The 24867-nt window shown below is 38.5% G+C and overlaps 1 protein-coding gene and 1 long non-coding RNA gene across 4 annotated transcripts in view; one reads left to right on the top strand and one right to left on the bottom strand.

The window, feature by feature from the left end:
• dpr12 (defective proboscis extension response 12) overlaps positions 1 to 24867 on the top strand; it is a 357607-nt gene that overhangs the window by 181319 nt on the left and 151421 nt on the right. For all 3 annotated transcript variants that reach the window (XM_011139984.3, XM_025298143.1, XM_025298144.1), the window contains one exon: positions 6055 to 6152. In XM_011139984.3, the coding sequence (XP_011138286.1) occupies positions 6077 to 6152 (76 nt within the window). In that variant the 5' untranslated portion in view covers positions 6055 to 6076. The remainder of the gene's footprint in view (positions 1 to 6054; positions 6153 to 24867) is intronic.
• Positions 1 to 24867, bottom strand: part of LOC112588396 (uncharacterized) — a 260117-nt gene that overhangs the window by 170753 nt on the left and 64497 nt on the right. The window lies entirely within an intron of this gene.

Here is a 24867-nt window from a genome sequence, read left to right as displayed (position 1 = left end):
CGCAGCGTTAATACTCCGGGTCGTGATCTATTATTCCATTAAACAAGCTTTCACTCCGGGGAACATTTAGCAGCACGCGCACAATAATTTCAGGCTCGTTCCGTTCGATCGAATGCGAATCGCGGGCGTTCCTCGTGCCCGCGAGAGCTTGTCGCCGAGCTTCCTCTGGTACAACCGACGAGTACTACATGTATGAATATCGCTACCGGTAGCAGTCTGGCGTTAGCTCCTCCCTCCTTCCGCCGCCCCCTCGCAACGAGGAAACTTTTCCGCCTCGAAGCCCGAGTTAAATTGAAAGCGATCTCTCTATCTTTCTCCCTCGCGCGCGTACAAAATCGTCCGTCGCGTGGGCACAAGTCGCCTGAGCGCAGCGAGAAAATAATTGTGAGGGTAAGCGTGTGCCGATGATCTGGAGCAGTGTAAAATAGAAGCTTCCACGACGACGGCGAGCGCCGTACCGGGGTGGCCCGGAGACCTTCACCAACCCCGAATTCGAATGCACGGAAACTACACCGGTGGCGCGCGCGCTCGCTCGCGATCGAAGCGCGCCAGCGACCTGCCCCGGGTGGTGGCCGTTCCCCGGGGAATTTAATCGCGCTGGATAAAAATTTATTCGTTTATTGGCCGGCCAAAGCCGATCGGCGAATTGGATAGGGAGATATTTTAAAGTTTTATTCACGCTGAGCGAGTTTTCATACGCCCGGTGAAACCGGTAAACATGCCGGTGTCCGCCCGATGCGCCGGCGATTACACCCGGATAAATGGCGGACCTACCGCAATTACGGCTTTTATTAAGGATACGCCACGGCGAGGCAACCCTCCACTTGCACCTCGCTTCTTTTCAAACGGAGCGAATCGCAAAAGCGGATATATATGGCGAGCGGACAACGTCGTCTTCTCTAGCCAACTCTTTCCAATGCTTATACGGTATCTTTAATATTATAACATTTAAAAAGTATGCCATTTTGATCCAATGGAAAGGTGCATCTTTGTACGTAATTAATGATGAATTTATTTTCATGCTTACGACTGAAAATGGGTATTCAAGAAATATTGCGGGAATACACGAAAGAGATACATTGTTTTAACATGTTCGCTACTCTTTTAAAATGAATCAGTTAAAAATGTTTCTGTGCTTGCATCAATGAAAACGGTGTTTCCGCGGTAATTGGTGATTTTCAATGAAGAAATCTTCGCTTTACCTTTTTGTTTTATACGTCTTTTATACGTTAATTTCGATCAGTGAAAGCAAGACTTCACTGCAACATCTGTAGCACACAAATTCTCCCCACGCTGTACCGAATGTAACATTCTGCGTCTACGACGGTGGAATTAACGAATTTTATGCGTCTCGCGTGCGATCACGCTGTATTTGCAAACCGCATTAATAATGAGAACAGTCGCTACTATTAACTAACCCTTTCTCAGCAAAATTTTATTCATTGGCTATATTTGCAACCGAACCATCAGTTTTAAGTAAAGCAATTTGAAACAAACGAAGTAAAAGAAGATTACAGTAGAGATGTGCGAATCAAGGATTTTTATGTCGAATCGAATCTCATTTTTTAAATTCGAATTCGAATCGAATCGAATGAAATCGAATGGAATCATTAAAACACTTAACATGACTATTAAACACGCAAATAATGATGGAAGATTTTAATATAAAAGGGAATATTGATAATGTAATATCATCTTAAAGTAAAATATATATTTAAATAATTAAAGTAATTTATAATTAAGTTATTAGTTATAAGTTAAGTTAATTACAAGTTAAAGGTTCAAACATACAGGCCCAGATGGCCCGTTTTATAGCTGACAAACACAAACGACAATGTATTTGATTTCTATTCGAATTATTCAGATTCGAATCATAGAGATTCGGATTCGAATTCGAATAGTTCGCACATCTCTACAAATCAGTGAATACACTGATTGTACTTAAGAGAGCACCAAAACGTTACGCACCGATCTCGCACGAGAGACCAACGTCACGTATATTTGACAGTAACAACTTTCCATTCCATATTCATACAAACAATATTAAGTCAGTTTTACATTGTTACATAAAAAGATGCAGAGTCTATGGAGACGGCTTGCGCAATGAAATAGCGAAATTATTAATATCATACGGTTCTCTTCGAACTCGCAATTTTGACATTCCGTGAGCACTGTACGCGATTATGATTTAAATTTTCATGGATTGCTTCAAAAGATCTTGACAACTCATCTAAAACTTTTTGAAGCATCTCCTGCCAGCTCACTATATTCGTGGATATTTCAATCCCGAATTTATTTGAATATTCCTAGAAATATATTTCAATTATTATTATTATCCTAATTATTATTACAGCGATATAGATCTTCGTGATACTTCATTATTTCCCTAAATATCTCTCTGTTGTTTTCCCATTACTATCCGTGCATCATCACTAATTGTACTACTCGTACTTGCGGTAGACGCGATTAAACGGAGTCATGTGCCTGATCGTTCTTTAATTATACGTTGCTTAGATTACGCCGGGCGGGAAACAACACGAGCGAATTAACATTAACGAATACGAACTAATGTTAATTCTTTCGCAGCCACGAACTCGCCTCGAGTCCCGTTCAACCCGAATCTGTTCGCGCTACGCGTCACGTTCTCGCGCGTCGCAAGCAAAACTTTAACGGGCCAATTAACGCGTCCGGAATCAACGGCGGTAACGTTTGCAAGAAACGACCGTGTTTTCCCGAACCCCGCAAACTTGCCGCGCACGGTTTAATCAGCACGCGCTAGCCGTATAATTGCGCGAATTACGCAACCCTCGGACAGACAAGAGAACGTTGCGCGATCCGACGCGCTTAACTCCTTCCTGCTCATTATGAAATATAACGCATTACATTGCGTTAATTCTTGAGGGAGTGGTGCTTTCGCAATCTCGGCTCGTTAGCGCCGTCAAATGACGGAACCATCGTTCAAAGTCTACGGCCGAATCGTAAGGGATGTTCCATTTTCTAAAAATATATCAACACGTGAACTGCCATGTCAGTCGTATCTGGTTGATCAACAAATGTCCGCGGAAATCTTGTTACTCGTTTGTAGTCTTATCTATCATATTAAAAATAATTTTACTAAATACTTATAAAAATAACAAATAGAAAAACTAAAATATCGGTAATTATGTAAAAAACAAGTCGCACATATCTGAGATTTCTTTACTGTTAATATACGTTCTGATATTTTAAACTGCCGCGGTGTAGAGAAATATTGAATTTGGTACCTAAAAATATTCAAGTTGTTGCTCTCTCTGAAAGAGCATATTAGATTGTTCCCGAAATATCAGATTCATGGTGGACGTGGTACCAACTTGGAAACTACTTAAATCAAACTGCTATACGAGTTATGTTATAAAGAATGAAATTCATTTGTATATTTTAAACCATGTCGGGGTTGCATACAGTTTACAAGCTGTGTCACTTTAAAGTATTATACTTTTCTCCTTTATTATACTGAGTTGTTATCATTCCAAACATATCAGTCATGTTGTCGTTCTTCGTTTGCGTTTCTTATGTTTACACGAGCTACTTCCCGTGAAAATATCCTTCGAATCTTTCGCCTTATCCAACTTGATGAGTCTGACGTATACTAAAATAACAGATCCTAAAAAACCAGTGCGAAAGTTTGAGTTTAGAAGTGTAGCAGCATTTTTATAAAGAAATATTTTTATGTTTAAGTCACTTAAGCTCAAGCCTTGCGAAGGGTTATTTGCTCTTTTTTTAGGATCTGTCATTTTAGTACACCACATGATAGACTTATCGATTCAAAAAAGCGAAAGATTCGAATATATGCGACAAGCTGTTTGTGGACTAAAATGTACTTAGGGAGATTGATATACGTAAATAAAAAATGTAAAGAAAGAAGAACAGCAATATGATTGGAGTAAAAAAATAAATCATTTTCGACATAATAAAAACTTGAAAAACTTTAATGTGATCGCGGAAACTGTATATGACTCAAATAATTTTACAATAAATTTTATTCAGATCCCTATCGTTTACAACATATATTAAAATCATAGAGATCCCACCTTCTCTGGACGTGTAATTTTTTTCTATACAATTACCAAAGTATCACTAAAATAACGTAACAATAAAATAACGTAACAAGCCTGGTGAAACTCAGGCGTAAATTTAGCGTAACAATCACTGAATGCATCGTTGAATTGCGGTAATTAGAAAAATATTAAAAAAACAAATGTCTTCTTCTTGTTTTACGTCGTATTGGAATTTATATTAGGTTTTGGGCTAACAAGCGATTGAAACCCGATCGCGACGACCGGGAAATTTGCGTAATTTTGGCCGTGCACGATCGCAAAAATGACACTGACGCTTTTCGATTCGATCCCGTCGATTGCTACGCGACAGTAACGACGCGACATCAAATCGAAGCGCCAGCGACGCGTACACTTCGTTGCTACGATCCGCGAAATTAGCAGCGATGCACCAGCGATTTTCCATCCCGTACTTTTCTAAAGGTACGTACCCCTTATTTTCGCGGCGCGCGAATACACACGATAGCGTTCACTTCCCGCTGGTGGTGCTCTGTGTCGCTCCGAAATTGTTTTGCGCTTCGAAAAACGTGCGGTATCGCGTTCATCCGGAGATCTGATGCATCGCGTTGCGGCATTGCTGCACGTGCTGGAATAAACATCATATGACGTGTGCGTTTCGTGCAATGCAGGGTGCCCCCGCTTTCAACGAGTTGGACACGAGTACACGATTTTTTGTGTGTCCCCGCGTGCGCGCGTGCACACACACACATACACACACACACACACACACACACACACACTCATGTTGGTTAAATTCGTCCGTGTATGTTTCAAGCTATCGGTAACTTTAATTTAGCCTTCCATTCGCGTTTAGCTTTAATTTAGCTTTTCATCCGCGTCCGTCTCTTCAATTACAGACTGAATTGCATTCTTTATCATGTGTCCCGACGTATACATACCGCTCAACGTCCGCAACATTGTTCCCGTAACTGCCAAATTTTATTTTCTTCTTTCCTCGTTTTAGGACGTTGAGCGTAGCTGACTGATACTTTTATCATTCAGGTCGTTTGTGCTGAAATAAATTCGACAGCAGAGCGGATAAGTGGAAGTCAGTGCTCTCTCCTCGGAATACTTGACTAGAAGCAAAACTCTTTTTTTATCATAAGATAAATATATACCCCAATTAGCGGTCAAGTAATTTCATCGTGAAAATAAATTAATACATTAGTAACGTATATGTATATTCAGTTATGTATAAAGAATTGATTTCGTTGGAGAGCTTTTGAACATTTAGGATTTTAATCCTGTTATATTCTTTTAACTTAAGGAAATATTTTAATTTATTTATAAAATTTTCTCAGAAATAACTGGAGTATCATTTAGTAGCACGAAGTTGAAGAATATCTGCATCGCTATACGTAGACTCGTGATTTATTGAGGAGAACATGTACACAATTATCAGGAATTAGAATTACTGTCACTAATTGGGACACATTTATCTTATTATTCTGTTCAACAATGATACATTCAAGATCCAACCGTCCCGCAACGTCAAACATGACGAAAAAAATGAAAACGGAATCGAAAAGAGCTTAATACCGAACCATATCTTACGAATTGTGTTACATTATCGTTGAAATCGGCTAAACGAATATTACCGTAGAAGAGGTTTTTGCTGTAAAACATGAAAATCTGATAAATTCGGCACTGAGTGCGCTGATATTTCGCTGAGTGTAGCGACTCATGAACGATATTCAGACGAGAATTACGTCCTTAACGTTTTTGCAGATGCACGTCCATGTACAAGAGTAAGAATCACATTTTTCTATCGTATCACGACGTGTTCTACGCCCGTCGCCGGAGAAGATTTTTCGGTGCGTGATAAACCGAGTTCTCTCCGTGCGCCGCATGAAATTCCATTCTGAGCGTACCGTGAATATACGCTGGTGTGGCAAAAGTGAGCGCGCGCAGCATGTCGTAAGTCGAAAACTGTGACGCGACTGGATATTCCTTTTTCTAGGAGGACTTGGAACCTTGCGAGGATGCGGGACCGGCTCTCGTGGTACATGGTCTTCCTGATCCTGCCGACGATCCTACTAGCCAGGTCGCTCGATAAAGGTGAGCAGCGAAGAGCGAAGGCTTCTTTCGTTAGAGAGAAAAACTCAATAAGCAAGAAATTTTAGACCGACAGCTTGGAATATTGATTTCACATTTAAGTGATGTATTTCTTTTTCTCACTTAAGGAAATGTCAAATTTGACATACTCCAGAAGTGTCGATAATATATTCAGCATATACGAACTTAAATAAAATTCTTATTGAATATATTTTAAGTACATATAAGCTTATATAAAACTTTTCTATAAGGCACATATTTATGCAAGTTGATAGCTTGAGATGACAGTTTTGAAATTTTTTATCATTTTCGTCACACATTGAGCAATGCTCTAATTTCTTTTTCTCTTCCATCTTTATCGTGTAAAAATATTTGTAATTTTGTGCAATTAATATGATTATATTAATAATATCTAAATATTGTAGCAAGAAAATATTTTTTCGCCGTTAAAGTTTCTAGATAAGGCACTCCTTTAATATTTTCTAAGCATCTCTAAAATACTGTCATGCATATCACGGATGTCTTTCCAAACGTTGCAAAACTGCTTTAAAAACATTGAAGTATTAAAGTTGCTCGTAATATTGTTGAAATAACATCAACAATTACATTTCAGAAAACGTTACTCGCTCCATCAAATTTCACTCCAATAACATTCTGTCAATGTTGATTGTTTACTCATTGAAAATATATTTGTAATTTTGTAACACATTTTTCATACTTATACAATACTTTCTGCTGTTAAACGTATATGAAGAATAATTTTGTGCATTTATTAACAAATTGGATGCCGCGATTCATCGGTGACCGTGATACTACCGTGTCTCATTATACAAGGTGTTCAAAAAGTTCCGGTACGGCCGGGTAACTCTTGAAACATTGGTTACTTACGGAACTCACGTTATTACGTAACTTACGGAAGTGTAAGGTTCAATGATCTTGAAAATGACCTCTAGAGGTCAAAGGTCAACATGACTAAGGATATATTTGGACGTAATTTTTTACGCTCTTTCGATTTCCGCTATCAAAAACACATGCTTCTATTTGAAAAAACGGGGTTGACCTTCATTTGACCCAGAAGGTTACCTCAAGAGTTACCCGGCCGTACCGGAACTTTTTGAACACCCTGCATTATGGATAATTGTATTTGAAAAATCGGTTATGCACCCAATAGAGAGCCAATGAAACGAAGTGAACGATGTATGTGTCTCGAGTTACATTTATTTACCGTATCTTTGGTAACTCAAAAACGATTCAATCGTCGGATAAAGTTTTGCATAATCAACGAAAATCAATCGATCGATGTGTTAACATATTTTATGCAAGAATGCGCGGTTATACATTTCTTCATCTGTCCGTTTTCTCTTCAATTTCTCTTCAATTTTAACCAATAATAGCAACATAAAACATTTTAGTTCCTTTTTCCTGTCTATCTAATTTTCGCGTTTTCTTTTCCCTGTCACGTTTTAAATGTAAATCCTAATTAAAGTTATGATAAAAAAACGGAAACATCTGAACACTGAATTGTTTATATAATATATTTAAAAAATATTATCTTTTCTTACGTATTTGGAAAGAACAAATGATATCTTCACAATATCATTAAAAAGTATATTATTATACGTAAATACATAAAAGGAAAGAAATAAATACGTTAAGGAGAAAAATTAGGCACTATCAGCGTCGCTAATTTCCTCGTCGCGCAAGGAGGAAAAACAACAAATTCTTGATAATAATAAATATATATAATAAGTTAGATAAGACGGCAGATATATATTCTGATGTATATTCCGTCACGTGAGCGGCATAATAGTGCGAGGAGACAAGGAGCTTGATAAATGCCTAGAGGCACGTTCCCGACGTTAAAAAGTGCTGTGAGACGCCTCTCTCTCTCTCTTCCTCTCTCCCTTTCCCTCTCTCTCTCTCTCTCTCTCTCTCTCTCTCTCTCTCTCTCTCTCTCTCTCTCTCTCTCTCTCTCCCTCTCTCTCTCTTTGTGTATTGAACGATGAGGCATTATAATGCCTCCATTGCAGCTCACAAAGGGAGCTTTCAAATTTCGTAGAATTATGAGGTGCCGCTTACACCGGATGAATAAAGCTTCAACGACACGCGCGTTGTGCCCGAGAGATGTGCATCGACGAAGTTCGCGAATACCTTTTCAATGCGCCCTTGCGACAGAGACATCGATAATGCCACCCCGATCGTGACGTATAATTGCAGTAGCCCGTGACGAACGTTCGACATTCCTGCAAATATTTTCGTGCATTTCGTGTTGACTTGAAATTTATATATGTAGCTATAAAAAGGCAAAACTGCTTGATACGTAACATAAATTATGTAGAAATAATGGATTTCATGTAAATATCTATTTGAAACTTTAAAGTTACCCCTTCAGACGGGACAAAGTTCTATCTTAGCATAGATTAAATAACGACTCCTAGAATCTATGAAATAAAAAATTAAAACAACTAAAATTGAATAAAACTATTAATTTAAATATTAGTGTGTATAAACGAATATTAGTTTGTAAAGACTTGATCATTCTGTATATATAATTAATATTTAATATCCTGAGAACTACGTAATCAGTTTTAAAATAAAGCAGAGAGTAACTTCAAAGTTTAAAAAAAATATACATATGTAGAAAAGAGAAAAGAGAGGAGGAGGAGGAGGAGGAGGAGAGAGAAAATTGTGTGGAAAGGAATGTCACAGCAAGAAGAAAATAATTTCCCGCATATATAGCGACGCTGTTAACGGTAAAAGCTCGCGGGGTTAATCGCGGATGAAACTTGAATGAGGCGCTCGAAAAGTTAACGCTTGAATTTACATTTCGTAGTAGAGGTTGCATTAGAGCACATTATGTTCATAAAGTATTAATCCCATCTAGAGGAAGCGATATCGAGCGTTTCTCTGATAATTACTTCCTCGGCAATTACTGCGGTGGGGTGCAAATTATGTGCATTACTTTATACGAGCGACTGCGCGCCGCGATACATTATCGACCTAAGATTGGGGTAACTGTATCTTTGTCTCCAGTTTCACGATATCGATCTGTTAGCTTACGAATAATTATTCCAATCGAATGTACTCGACGCTAGTGTTAAACTCGGCAAATGCACACTCGTGCAAAATACAGTTAAACACGCTATGAACATCGTCAAAGAAGGGAAAAAGACAATTACTGTAGCTAGTAGGAAACATATAACTGAATGGAAAATGTTGTTACGAAAGAGCACCGTCAAAGAAAAGAAAGAAGACAATGTAGCTGACTCAACGGAACGTGTTGTTAAAAAAGAACACTAAAGGAGAGAAAGAAGATAATACGTCTACAACTGTGGGCTTAATTTCGTTGAACAGTGAAACCAATTAACTTCCGCAAATTGAAAAGCAGAAGAAATTTTGCCACTAATAATAATTCAATATGAAAATTCATTATGTACTTTGCTGCGCGAATTATTATCTTTAATATATGTAAGTGTCCGCTAATTCCATTTGTACGTACCAAATAGTGATTAAATATTCTCCGCGTAAGCGCGCAATTTTTGCAAAATGTTGATGAGAAAAAATGAGATGGAGAGGTAGATGGGGGAAGAGGAGGTGGAGAGGAGGGGAGCGGAGACAAAAACATGTTTCCAAAAAATATTACGTAAAACAATCATACTGACTCGAACGGGTGAGACGGCATTAAGTGGGTAATTTTTTACGCGCGGTGACACACGAGGGGAAGAGTCGGTGGAAAATAAAAATACGTTCTATAATACCCGAAGAACAGCGGCAGACGGAGGACAGGATAAGGAACTCGCGGTTAGAAATTTTATTCCTTTCGTTTGCTTCTCTCTTCCTCTTTCTCTCCCCGCACGCAGAGAAATAGCTCGCCGCCATGCAGTGGTGGGCAGCAAGTGGGAGAGCGCGCGCGCTCAACATCTATCATAAGAGAAATCGTTTTTCTCCTCTTTTCTCTTTTTTTGGACATACACAGAATCCTGTTTTGCCGCTTCGGTAGTTTGCGCATATGCGCATCAAACATCAAGTTTCCGCGCCGTGAAAAAACAAAAATACGCGGGAAAGATTCAAGAGGAAACGTCGAACAGAAAAAATTTAAACGAAAATAGATTACAATCAGAGATGAAAATCAAAGTCAGCAAGAGTCAGTAAAGGTTAAAAAAATATAGATTACATACGTTAGCGTTCGACATCCTGAGCGCTCGGTAATATTTGCAGAACGGAAGAGAACGAGCAAGCAAATATATCGATAAATTTCTTACACACAATTCGGTTTATACATATATGTATGTATAATTTCGGTCGCTCAATAATATTATATTTATGTTTCTCCAATATTATTCAGTTCCTGCTTTAATTCATCACAACGTTTGCCCTTTCAGATTAATCGCAGATACCGCGTCGGCGATACCTCGTTACGTCATATTCGACTTTTTTGCTCGCGCCACGTTGTCGATATTTTCAAACGGAGCTATAATACCAGACATTTAATGAATCAATGAGTACTGCGGAAAAAAAGAAACGCGGAACAGACGGGATGTACACGGATGTGCGCGCTCTCTACGTCAAAAGCTTTCAGCAAGTACCTGGCATACGTAAACACGAGCCCTGGCGCTTTTAATTAAAATTCTCAGCATCGGTCGATCAATTTTAAAGTATGGGAAGGATCGTTTTCACTTATCCCGTTTATACTCACACATATAGACACACATACACACACACATACACACCGCTACGCTTCTATACACTCGATTGCCGAGTACGAGTCATTAGCGGTGAGAAAGAGGAAGTTGTGTGAGTCTGAGAAGATGTCGGAGAGGAGCAAATACGGGAGGGCGAAGCTCGACGGCGGAAATATGGAAATGCGTGGAAGACGCAGGGTATGTGCAAAAATAGCGTTGTGCATTTTCCAGTCTACCGCTCGTTAGGGCGCCGTGCGCGCCAAGTCTGAAGTGAGATTTTCATCAATGCGCGGCGCGCGCTCGCTGCGTCAGAAAAGAAGTGGATGCAGAGAGACTTGGTTGGTCAGCGCCGTTGCGGCGGTGAGGAAGAGGAGGATGAACAGTCGCAATACGATATGAAAAATAGGAAGAGGGAAAGAAACGCACACGACGGTGATACAAACGAACAGATACGCTCAAACGACGTGTAAAAAAACCACAGCTTTTCAGACGCTCGGCGAGTAGAAGAACGGGGCGCGGTCGGAGTCGCGATAGATCCGCGAAAGAAACGACAAAGAGAGATACTTTCACGCGGAATAAAACACGCGTGTCGCTTTGAATATTTATAATAGATTGCAGAAACGACTGCGCGTGTGTGTGCTAACAATATTGCGAGAAGAAAAGAAAATAAAAAAGTGGGAAAGAGAAAAAAAGCGCGCGACACGGTGAAATAAATTCACGGTGAATATTCCTTTTCCTCCATTTTTTCGTTTCAACATTTAGGCACATACTTCATTTTTCTGTGATTTAATATAATGTTCCTGTTCTTTTCTTTCTCGCGGCGCCAGGGAAACCTTCATTAATGCACGTTGTCGTTATTACGTAACAATGACGTCCGTCTCTTCTGAAGCGGGAGAAAACGAAAAACGGGGGCGTACAAAATTTTTCAAAGCAACGCCGCTTTTCCTTTTGGCTCTCTCTCCCTCCTCTCTCTCTCTCTCTCTCTCTCTCTCTCTCTCTCTCTCTCTCTCTCTCTCTCGCTTTCAGTCGAGACAGTTCATTAACTTGCAAAGTTCTACAAAATAATAAACAAAAGAAAGCGACAGGAGAAGAAAGGGAGAGAAGCGGAAGAAGAAAGGAGAAAAATAACGGAGTTGATTATTCCGACGTAACAAATTATCAACTACGCTCGGGCGCGCGTTTGTCGCGTCAAAGCGCGAAATTACTTTCGTACTCTGGTAGTCGTACTCTGACGAAAGGGTTGGTGCAGAGCAGTAAAGCTTCGCAGACGCACAAGTAGAAGAAGAGGAAGAATTCGCGCCTAAGCGCGACACGATTTTCAAAGCGCCGCGCATTGTTCGAACCGCATCACCATGGACGCGAACTCTTCCCGTCGTTACACCGCAGAACAATGGCGAACGAATGAAAACCCATGCCGCCTAAAATTTTATCACCGCGCGGTGCGCGCGCGTGTTTCACGTCGTGGCGTCCGGCTGCGCCAGCAGCAGATGATCAAAGAGTCCCGCGCGCAATCGATAAACCGCATTGTCGTGTGGGGATAAAAAGAGAGAAGAAGAGAAACACAGAAACAAGAAAAAGGGGAAGCTGATTCACCACACGCGGTGATTTGCGTATCCTGCGGATCGCGTGAACGCTAATGCAAAGCCACCGGAGCGTATCGGTGATACGCGCGATGATAATAACTACGTCCGCGCCCTAATCGTGCGTGTAGACGCGCACGCGTCCGTTCGCATTCTTCATCAAAATCCATGAAATTGCTGCCGTGCTTCTCTCACAGGCACGCGTACTCGTTAACGCGAAACGCATGGTATGTGGGAACTACGTAAGTTCGAAATTACAGAGGAAGGAGGGGGGGGAGATACACACACGGGAGAGCGAAACAATTATTCCCGCTTGGCTATTTATGAGATTGTCGTTCGCGCGATGTTTTTATTCTCCGCTTTTCTCTTGTAATTAGACTCGGATTTTGAAATTATGCGTTATAAATCATTTATAAGCGTAACATGTCGTGCGTCGTCTACCTCTTCTCTCTATTTGCCAATTTTGTGGATTTTATAAATCAGAGAATATTAACGGTCGATTTAAATCGATTTTGAGGAATTTGTTGGATAAAATTTACGAGAGGTTGTAAACAATTTTGTCCATGTCGCAATCACAAATATTTTATCGGGAGAATTTTTGTCAGCGGGAAAAAGAATTGCCAACAGAAATGAAAAATTTCTCTTGCACGTGATCTACGTTCCTTCTTACAAAGTTATAAACATGCAAATACTTCTCCCGAAAAATCTTGTTATTCCTACTTGACACGTTTGTGAACTAATGTATCGATATTTATTCTCCTATTTAGTTGAATACCATTAGGGAGAATTATCAAAATATCTTTATTTATAAAAAAAATCGTTTTCACAAACTCGTTTTCGATAGAAGTTCGTGTGTAAAAATCTTCACGCGTTTTATCCTCCCTCGCTAATAAGCACAAATTACGTGATCGATCGAGCTGTGAAATTCACTAAAAACGAAAAAATTGAAACAATGCCATTGACACGCTGGCAATGATCGCGCGGTGTACGAAAACGTAAATACACATTTTTCTTCACAGCGGTGTTTTAACGCCGTCTCGAATAACCCACTAATTCACATGCAGCGAAACGTTATGCCGTACAACATGCAGCGCGGGAGATACAAGACACAACGTCGCGCATGGAATCACATTCTGAAACTATGTTAGAAAGAGAAAGAAAAAGAGAGAGAGAGAGAGAGAGAGAGAGAGAGAGAGAAGGAGAAAATGAAAAACAGTTAGATTCTTGGACAATTTTTACGACCGTTTCTAATCGAAACACCCTCGCTACCACGATGCAATCTTGTTCACGCTGGCCAACGACTCTATAGCGGTGTTTGGCTTCCTTCGAGACATATGCGCGCGGATAAGAAAGAACAGGAAAGAGAAAGAATAAATTACAGTCGCGCGATAATCGCGTTGCGGGGGAACGCACGCCCTCGTAGGCTTGTAGACATGCAACCGCCTGGCGCAATAAGAAGGATTTTTCGTGCGTGCTAACCGCCGCCTACCCGGGGAGAAAGTATTGTTAAGGTTACGTGTGATGGCGGACCGCCGGAGAAGCACGATAAAACAGCTCGGCTTCTTTGTATTAGCGATTATAACAGATAAGAATATTTCTCCATCGAGACGCGATAAAAAAAAATTTCGCTTTCCAAAGATTATAATTTGGAAGATTGCAATTATTATCGCGAAAATTATTTCACCGCCGTCGCGTCCGCGGGATTGCGCGTTATTGTTCGAAGATTACAGTGATTTCCGAAATAATGGGGGGCGTACTACGATATTATTATTCGAGGGATTATAACTGTCGTTGGGATAAAGACGTAATTATTAGGGACTTGCGAAAGGTTCGTCGGATCGCCAATAATGTCGACTCGAAAGATAAATTATTTTACAGGCACAGAACCAGACAATTGTCTGTAAGCTGACCGTAAATAGCGGATAACGACGACAAACGTTTCAATTGAATGTGGTATGTACATAAAGAGAATTTTTTCGAGAGATATTAACATTTGTATATTCTGAGAAAGAAGCATTCTAGCTTCTCCAGTCAGGATATACTCATATTACTGGAAATATTTGAAAGTATTATGAAAAAATATTTTGCGCAAGATATAAATTTTCATATTGTAAAGCTAAAAAGATATTTGAACAAGCTCTTGAACATTCTATACCGGATTAATTTCACCGGATTGATTCCCATATCACATAGATGACATCAATGATTCACGTTATTATGTTATCATATTATGTTATCAGATAAATTTTATTTATCAAGTAACATATATCTTATAACAATTATAAGAATGTTCCATAATTATATTTTGTTTTGGAACCAAAATATCTTCAAAAAATGAAAGGAGTTTTCAATGAAAAGAATTCAGCGTGTTAATTATGATAATATATCAATTTAAATTGCACATATAAATTTAATATATAAATTAATATATAAATTTAAACGGTACAAATATATCTCAGTTACGTGATATAATATATGGTATGTTATTCAATAAGAATTTTGTTCGTACATCATTTTATTACTGTTAATAAACAAAAGTGGCTGAAAATCCGATGAACTTTTGGAGCGAACTATAATATTAATACATAAACGATCTCTTTTCTGTATGTTGGTTATTTTTGTATTATTTATGGTATATTTGTATTGTATTACGATACATCGTCGCATAGTAGCGCGTTTGCGGCCAAAAACTTTGATGCGGCCCGCTAAGCACTTTACTAAGCACAGATCTCCCCCTCTCTTCCCGCCCTCGAGTAATACAGGCAAGAATTGTCTCTTGATAGCTTAATCGCGTGGAATCCCGCGCGGCGTGCCGCTTTAAAGGGTTTTCTCCGCTTTGAAATTGAAATCGTGCCGAGCGCATTTAGGTGGCTTTCCCAGAATCGTTACGCTGGCATCCATATTTAGGTATCGGAAATTCTATAAAAGGCGTCGGCGGGAAGTTAATTCGGGTCTTTCTCGCAGCCGATATTTAACGGCACAAAAGACGCGAACCCGAGTACGGCAAATCCCAAAATTCTATCTCATTATGTGGCGAATTTTCGTCTCGTTCCACGGCTAAATTCAAAAGGAAACTCGCGGGACTTTGAGAGGATGTATTTGTTAATTCGAAATGTTAATTTCGAAATAGTAAACAGATGTTAACAACTTAGCTCTTAGTATTTATCCTTCCTAGTGCTCTGTAGTAAATTATGATTGAAATTTATTTTAAAACAACTGACGATATATATATGTATATATGTATATATATATATATATATATATATATACACATATATGATTTATATTATCGTATATGATATTATGTCTTTGCATATCGCATAAAATGCCAGTCACAGGCAGCTATCAGTCATTTAAATATAGTGGTATAGTTTAAAGGATCATATGTGTGTGTATATATATATATATATATAGTCTTTTAAATATATATAAAATGTATATAATAATCAAAATATATAACTTTGTAAATACAATACTATATTAATTAAGTGCTGAAGTATTGAAATAAATTGCGCGAATTGTTCAATTAACCGAATTTCTATGGACCGAAAAGAAATGTTGTGAATAACTCGAGCCGCAAAAGCTTAACATTTTGATTGTGTTTTTATATCAGCATTCTATACACGATAAACGTTGCAACCGTATATATATAGAATGTCTCATAATTTAGGTTCACTATTTGACCTATTTTTTATATACTAAACTTTAGGTACCTCAACAAAATTTTTATTTGAGACTTAGATTTTCAAACACGTGTTATATTAAAAATTGAAAGTCGCTTTAAAAATAATGACTTTCTTGAATATTTTTGCTAAAGAAAACTCATGAAAAATTTTCGTAAGGATCAGCACTGTAAATAATGGACGCAAGTTACAGAAGATCCTGTATGCAATACTTCCATTATCGAAGTATGGATATTATTTTATAAAAAATTTGGAGTCGCGTTGAATTATTAGGATAACGCACATCACAAGAGGCATAAAGATAAGACAATAACAAAAAGAATAAAACTGCGTGGCAAACATCGCTTGTACGAAATCAGTTTAGCTTTTCACGTGGCTTTTCTCACAAAGGCCTCCAGAATAACAAATAAAAAACCCTTCGATTATTTTCGCGCAGGATATGCTTTCCCTTCTCTTTCTCTCGTAACTACGGCAATCCATAAGTAGTTTATCTTCCTTTTAATAACGTGTCTCTTTATCGAGAACGGTGATCGTTTCTATATCATAATATCAATATCGAATTATAAAGTTTGTCAGACACAATCTTTATGCATTTGTAAAAAAAATGCTGAGCTTTTTGAAGGACGTTTCTGCAGAAAGTGTTGCGCTCCCTTTTTATCTTCTTCTCTATTATATTTCTTCCCATGAAATTGATGGCGATATCTCCTTAACAGAATTATCGTATATAATAAATAATATTAACTTAGGCGATAAATAATTTTAACGCACGATCCCTTCGTCTTTTCTCTCTGCAAATCGCGCGAGCATTATTCTCTCTCGATAACAAGTCTTTTCACTCGCCGAACTGGTCGGCTATTCGGCCGAATGAAAATTATGTCATTTATCTGTCGCATTATTCAAATATGGCTATTACATCGACTACGAGAGAATTTATTAGTCTGAAAGATACTTGCTTCTCGGTCTAGTCGATGTTCGCCTATATGAAAAGCCGCTATTCTTTTCAACGACGCATCGTCAACTCTTAAACGCGAACCCAACCAACGTGAACAACAGCCTGGTAAATCAGGAGATACAATTACTTTTGCGAAAATATAGCGAAATTTCCCAGAATCGATGTGTTCGCCAGAAGTGTCCTCGAGAAGCATCATCGCCTATATTTTCCTTAAAATTCCAACTTCCAATTTATCTGATTCAACGCACATCCTCTCTACTCATCGAATTTTCTACTCATCGTCTATTTCTATTTAGACATGAACGTTACTTCTAAATAAAAATAAATGAGAATTTAAATGAAAATGAAATAATATCATATATATTATATATATATATATATACGTAATATACAATCTCTAACATAATATATAATTTCTCGAAGATTTTCAACTTTTTGAATAGACTGTAAACTCTCTATAACAACAATGTTGTGAATTATTGTAACCGAATGTTAAATCAACTCGTTGTTCAACACGAAATAACTTAAAAGATTAAATCACGTGTCTTTCGTCGTGTGCGCATATGAAAGAAAGAGAGAGAGAGAGAGAGAGAGAGAAAGAGAGAGAATCGAGTTTGCCGAGTAACAGGCATTTCCCGCAGGATTATGAAGGCTTCTGCGTTATCGAGGACGTTGCTAGTTTTATCGTCGCGAAAAAGTGGAAAACTAAATCCAGCGTGATGCACTCTTCCGTTTCGTAACTCCTTCTTCTCCAACCCCTCTCTGCTTCTGTTGTATCTCGCCAACTGCGAATAAACGCGGCTACCCATCTTCTTCGACGACACACATGCACATACATACGCACGTACGCTTGCGTAATTTATGCGAAGCTGTCAAACCCGGAAATGACGTCTTATACCAGCTACCTCCCCACGTCGTCGTCACGTAAACAAGAGAGAACAAAATGTTGCGCGAGGGAAGTTGGCAGGATGACTGAACGACGTTCCCTCGTCGATGAAAGAGAAGGGTATGTTTTTACATTAATTTCCCCGTGTTCTCTCACAACTTAATCAACTCGTCAAATGAACTCTGCTGTGAAAGAGATCGAAATCGATGTCGAATGATCCGAAAGCAAACCGAGTTCTATATAATTGCGGTATCAATAGTCCAGTTCCCCAAAACATAGCAAAATCCAAAATCGTTATAATATAACGATTTTGGATTTTGCTATGATTCACAAATCGACAAACTAATCCCGCCTCGACAAAATGCGGGATTTTGACTAACGACATGAAACATTCCAACTATATCTCGCCGATAAAAGAAGAATATGTTTCTGACATTAATTTGTCCGCGTTTCCTACCCGTTTAATCAACTCGTCATATAAATTTTGTAAAAGGGATATCGCTACCGATATTGAAAGATACGAAAATTAGATTCTATGTAATTATTGCATGAATAATTCGGTTTTCGATGCGATAACGATTTAAAATTTGCTACGACCTACATCGACGAACTAATCGCGTCTTGAGTAAATGAGATTTTATAATCAACGATTCGAAATGTTCCAATTATTCCAACTTGTTATTAGAATGATAACAAGTATGTACAATGATAGAAAAGGCAATAGTTCTAAGAGACTGTACGTTTCTATGGCGTCAAATTCTCTGTGTAAAACTTTCCGGTGATATCTGAAATATACAATCATGCGATTCTTTTCTTATATTTTTTGAAATATACAAACATCGTTAACACATCGTCCATGAACGTTGTCTTATAACCGAACTATGATATTGTTGCAGTTTATTAATTTAAATATAAGTATAACTCATTAAAATAAATTAAAAATATTATCAATATAGAGAGTTTGAACAAACCGATAAATATACAGCAAGCTAATTGATAATATATTAATTAATTAACTCCAAATGAACCAAATGAGCCTCATTTAAAACTAATAAATATGATATGGCCTGCATTTATTCACTGCGTCTTTGGTTACCCGAACTTCAGAGTTAGAACTTAAATACGGTTAAACACGGAAAAACAGATTTGCTAATATAGGGATAACTAAAAATATCAGCTACAGAAGCAAATTTGCTTGTTTTCACAGCAAAGGATTTAGTTGTGACAACCAAAAAATTTGCTAATATATGATATTAGCAAATCTTTTAGCTGATATTTTTAGCTGTCTACATATTAACAAATCTTTATTTTCCGTGAAACGAGCATTAAAACGAACCTCTCCAGTGGAGCCGGATAAATATCACAAATAAATGAGGAGGCAAGGCAAATTGCTAATTCTTATTCGCCTCCACATTTATTACTTAACTATATATTTATTTACTTAACTATATATCTCGGGAGCTTATTTATTTAATATAATCTTCCGGTAAAATTTGCCCAAGGACAACATTTTGTTATTCTGCGATCCATATTTCTCGCTCAGATCCCATTCGCTCACTTACAATGAGAACTGTTACCATCTCGAGGAAGCAGCGACGAGACGATCGACTCCGAGTCGTTGGAGAAATTCCTAAGTGAAAGGAAAGACGACGGTTCCGACACGCCGTGTCTGCACAGAGATCGTCAACTTGGCCGTGTCTCTCTTTGCATGCCAGCGCAATCGTCGTCGACGTCGCGGCGGCGGCACACGTACGACGAGGCGTCGCGATTGCACATAAAGCGAGAGATTCGCGCGCGAGATGCGTCCCCACGGGCGGGGATATTTTTCGTGGCCTTCGGGAAGGAGCGAGAGAGAGAGAGAGAGAGAGAGAGAGAGAGGGAGAGAGAGAGAGAGAGAGAGAGAGGGAGATAGAGAGAGAGAGAGAAAACGCCGGGATATATCGGGTTACCCCCGGAGGGTGAACCGCCCTTGCCGCGTATGCACCAACGAGATAAGCTCTGCTCTCTCCGCTCTCTCTTCGCTTTTCGCGCGTCGGCCTTACCGGCCGCTCCGTTCCTACGACGACGCAAGGTTGGTAATGCAATATTATTGGAGATTGCGGTGATCTGCAAGCGTATTGGTGCCTGTGCACATGTGTGTGCACATGGACATGATACCCATGCACGTGTGCGCGCGCGTCCCGGATACATGATCAGCGGTTTGCACCTGCGATATGCAAACGATGCGAATCCGTTCCTTGCCGGTTTTGCTCTTGTTTCAGTCAGATGATATAGGAAAGCGAAAACAGCCACGGCGGCGTATTCTTGGATTTCTCTCTCTCTCTCTCTCTCTCTCTCTCTCTCTCTCTCTCTCTCTCTCTCTCTCTCCCCCTCTTCCTCTCGTTAACTCTCCACCTTTGAACGACCGTGGAAATTCGACCGCATCCGCGATACCGCACGATTAATTCACGATGGAGACGCGTTGGCATACATCTGCTCGCGTTCGCATTTGTTAAAAATTTATTCCGGCTCGTTAACATATCGGTCGGCTCATGCATAACACGTAATTAGCCGATTTACAAATCTGTAATACAAAATCGATACTGCAATTTATGTAATTGCGGGTGCACGAGTGGCCATTTGCGTATCAGTTACAAGATCTGGCATGAAATAGTAAAATTAGTTATAACGAGCGGCAATGCACATTGTACAATGGAGCGCAACCGCTTCATCGCGAGGAAGCAGAGAGCGTGCTAAGTATTATTTCGTAAATGGGCGTTCCTGTCCCTCAGAAGACTTTCCGTTCTTCCGTAAATTTTAATTCAGCCTCGGCTTCCGTAATCCGGACTAATTAATACGTATCCAGTAAGTGAGTACAGACGCATCTGCGGATAAAACTCCTCAGGTTCGAGGGAACTATCGCTCGTGATGTAAAGCTCTGCAGCGGCGCCCCGAAATGGAATTAATCGCGGGACAACTATGCATGTTTCCGGCACAAACGCGCGCTAAGAGGGAATTAATTGCGTCGTATGTAGCCCCGCTATAGGTAAAATTGTCTGAGACTGTCGTATATCTAGATTATACGTGTAGCTGTTGGCGATATATTTACCGTTGTGGTATACATAATTACTATAAGAACAACGTATTTCGTACGTTAAGCGTACGTGCATCATAAATCTCCGGCTGATTAATTCGCGAACGCAGCCCACGTAAAAGTTTCGTAAAAAAAAAAAAAAAAAAAAAAAAGCTAAAGAAAAATATTCAGATGTATATTTTACGTCAAATTCGAATCAACTGCTATAATTTATCTTTAAATGAGGCAAAAGCGGAAGCTACTACAAAATGTTGATCTATTATTTAGTGTGTCATAAAATTTCATTGAATTTTCTATCTTCTTGAGCAGTAAAGTTTTACGATAAAAATAGACATTATCGTAACATTGATAAAGAATTATAACAACGATTACCCGGTAGAAATGAATAATTTGTTTTTATCGATAGCAATAACTCAAAAATTGAAAATCGAACATTTTCAATAATAAATGGTGTTTTTATTAATATAACAATGATATTAATATTATTGTGCTGTTATTATTATTAATATTTTTATTGATATTTTTAAATTATTGTCAGTAATATTTTCCAATGAGTCAAATTTCTAACCAATTTCTGAACTCAATATTGTATTACGACACTTAGAAATTTACAGTCAGAAGAGATTACACATACGCGTGTGCACAAAAACTTGAATTTACTTTGCGAATAAATATACCGTGAGGATAAACCATAAGGAATAGTCGTGGCTCTGGCACGATCGCTACACCAACATGAGGGCGACCGTCGTAAGATTACGCAAATTATTACGGAGTAAAAATGGTGGCGGCCGTGTTTGTCTCAGCCGTCACGTTTGTTTACCCTCGTCGGGCCGATGTCGTCGAACCACGCGACCCGTGCGCATTTATGCACTCGCGCCTTCGTGCGAGTTACGTATGTACGTACATACATACGTGCGTACGTATAAGTATAATATATTGTCACTGCTTGACACCCACGTCAATTGGAAACGATATGAATGTATGTCCTGTGTGTTTTGTTGTCGGCTTATCAGCAAGGATGGTGGAACACGAGGTAGGGTACAATCGTCGCGTTGCTATATTAAACTTTGCACACAAGCGCACACACATGCGCACTCGATAGCAGTGCCAGCTATTGTGCATATGCAGCGAAACGATTATTAACCTTTTGATAAATGGATGAATTGATAATGTATTCATTCAGCTTTCAAAATTTCTATGATACCTTGCAAATTAATACTACTATATTGTATAATGTGTACAAAATAGCAACTCTCAACGGCCAAATAGTCCCTAGTTCAATATTATTATTACAGATATTGGTTGTCTTCATGCAATTTCCATTTATGTATAGTAAAAAGAGTTGAAGACATTTGGTTTAATGGACGCAAACGAATCGTTGAAAGTGCACTAAGCTGTTAATAAAAGGTGGCCGTTGCATCGGCCGACAGCTCTAACAACGGGTTTTGATCAACGGGCTTTCCGAATTTTATCGCGTCGCTGAATACATATATGTATATTAGGACGACGAAATGTCCGAAGAATGAAACGTCCGAGAGACTCTTGTGATATCTCGCGATTTAATATTGTTATGTTGTATAATGCGTACAAAATCTCCCGTAATTCGCTGCGACGAAATTGCCTTTAGATCGATGCTCTACAAATGATGATCATCTTTATGCAATTCCCATTTATACATACGACGAAAAGAATCGAGGTGAGATTTTTGTTTAATTCCGAACGTCATCCGAGTCATCAAAAGTACGTCAGACCGTTGATGAAAGCGACTGTTACATTGAAACGCAACTTTGATGACGGGTCGTGATCAATGGGCTTTCCGAATTTCGTCACGTCGCGGGATATACGGACCGTAAAACCCCCGAGGAGTAAACTCCATTAAAGTAACGGGCGATATTGCAATTATATTATCAGGCGCCGACATTCTTTCACGAGAGTTCTCTAATGAATAATGCATCGGGCGGAAGAGGAGGTCACCTTTTCACCTTCTCAGCGGAGGTCGTTATTTATCGAATGCGGGCAATAAGGAATGCACCCTTAGGAGTTTCCACTTCCTTCTTTCCTCGAAGACGAACGTGAACATTAAGTACTAATGTGTTTTCGTTACCAGGTAACCGTAGCATGTTCCATTACCATTACTACTTCCTGAGATTAATGTCATATAGTTTCCAAAGATCTTCGATATCAAATGGAGATATCAAATATATATATATATATATATATATATAGTCTTCTTCTTTCGACAGTATTTCAGAAGAGGAAAAGATAATATGCATCTTTCGCGTTGAATGCAAAATACGACTGGTCGCGGTTACGTGAGAGATAATCATGCTCGGCAGTTACACGCTTAAACACATTTTATGCTTACACACGAGTGACAATGTTATAGCTTTATTACCATAATCACGAAATATGGTTGCTTACTTGCGATATGGTCTATATAGTTATAATTATGGGAAGTGAATATTCGATAACGGAAAACAGAAATATACTATGCCTTACGAAAATAGAATTCTCCCGCCGAGTATAATGCATATTGGTAAATTGTACCTTATATATTATTTGATAAGAAATATCGCGTTTTCATCAAGTGCTTCATTCCATAAACAAATATAAAATAAGAAGCAACTACGGTTGAGATGTACGACTGAGCGGATTGTTGAGTACAATTTTAAGGGAAATGTCATTCAGTTAGCGACCAAGTTATTTCATTGTGAAGATAAATTGATAATATACGTGTTAAATTAGATATATGTACAAACAGTGGAGTTTGACTTTAGTCTGTAAAATAGCTTAATTCCTGAGATATTGAACATTTTATGTGACAGTTTTTTCGTGGAAGAACTGTTCTTTATTTTGCTGATCACTATATTGAATATCAGTGGGAACGATGTTGATATCGTAAAGAAGGATTAAACGCTTTCTAATATCTAATATCAATAAATTCGACAGATTATTTGGCGAATAAGAATGAACTACAAAAAGAGAGTTAGATCAGATTAGGTTAAGTTAGATTAGATTATAGATAAAGTTAATATCAGGGAGCAGCGAATAATAGTGGTGAAAAAAGGAAAAAAAATACATTAAGTTAAATTTCCTTAGTTTAGATTAGATCAGATCAGATTAGATTCGGTTTATCTTTAGCTATTATTATTATTTAGACGCTTATGTCGAAAAATATAAGATGAACTCTTTTAATTTCTCATATTTCTCTTATGACAATGATATTTTATCAACATTGTACATAATTTTCTAATACTCTTTTAAAATGAGATATTTCAGTTAAATTTATTTCTTAATTCTAATCATTTTCTTCATATCTTCTTAACAAGGAATATTGAAAAACATTAATTGAGCTGAATAATTAAAATTATAATTTTTCGAAAATTGTATTATATATATAGTGGCTTTGACTATATTTAGTTAGTGCTACGAACCTGTAAAATTTTATCACAATAGAACTCTACAATACCTTGCGATATTTCGCAATATTAATCTTCTATAATGATATTTTCACGAGCAATATTACGCGTATTTTTCTTCCCATTTGACTTGACTAGGCTTCTTCACAGCAATGCGCGTTTGCCGTAGACGTTACGACTGTTAGAATTTATCGATCGCTTACGTGCCTGTCGATCGACTTACAATGAATAGCACGACTTTGTTGGTAAATAGGACGAGGGTGGCGGGTTATCCTGTTATCTAGTTTCGCAAAGCTATCAAGTGACAGAAGACACACAGTGCACTATATCATTGACATTGTGTATCCAACGAGCCACCCGATTGTACAGTCAATTTTGCTTGTTACTCTGAGAGACTCAATGTCACGAAGATTTCTATCGATTTCGATCAATATTTTAGCAAG

This window comes from Harpegnathos saltator, unplaced genomic scaffold, assembly GCF_003227715.2.
Source record: "Harpegnathos saltator strain DR-91 unplaced genomic scaffold, Hsal_v8.6 scaffold208, whole genome shotgun sequence".
Classification (NCBI taxonomy): Eukaryota; Metazoa; Arthropoda; class Insecta; order Hymenoptera; family Formicidae; genus Harpegnathos; species Harpegnathos saltator.
This window is presented reverse-complemented; position numbering and strand designations above follow the sequence as displayed.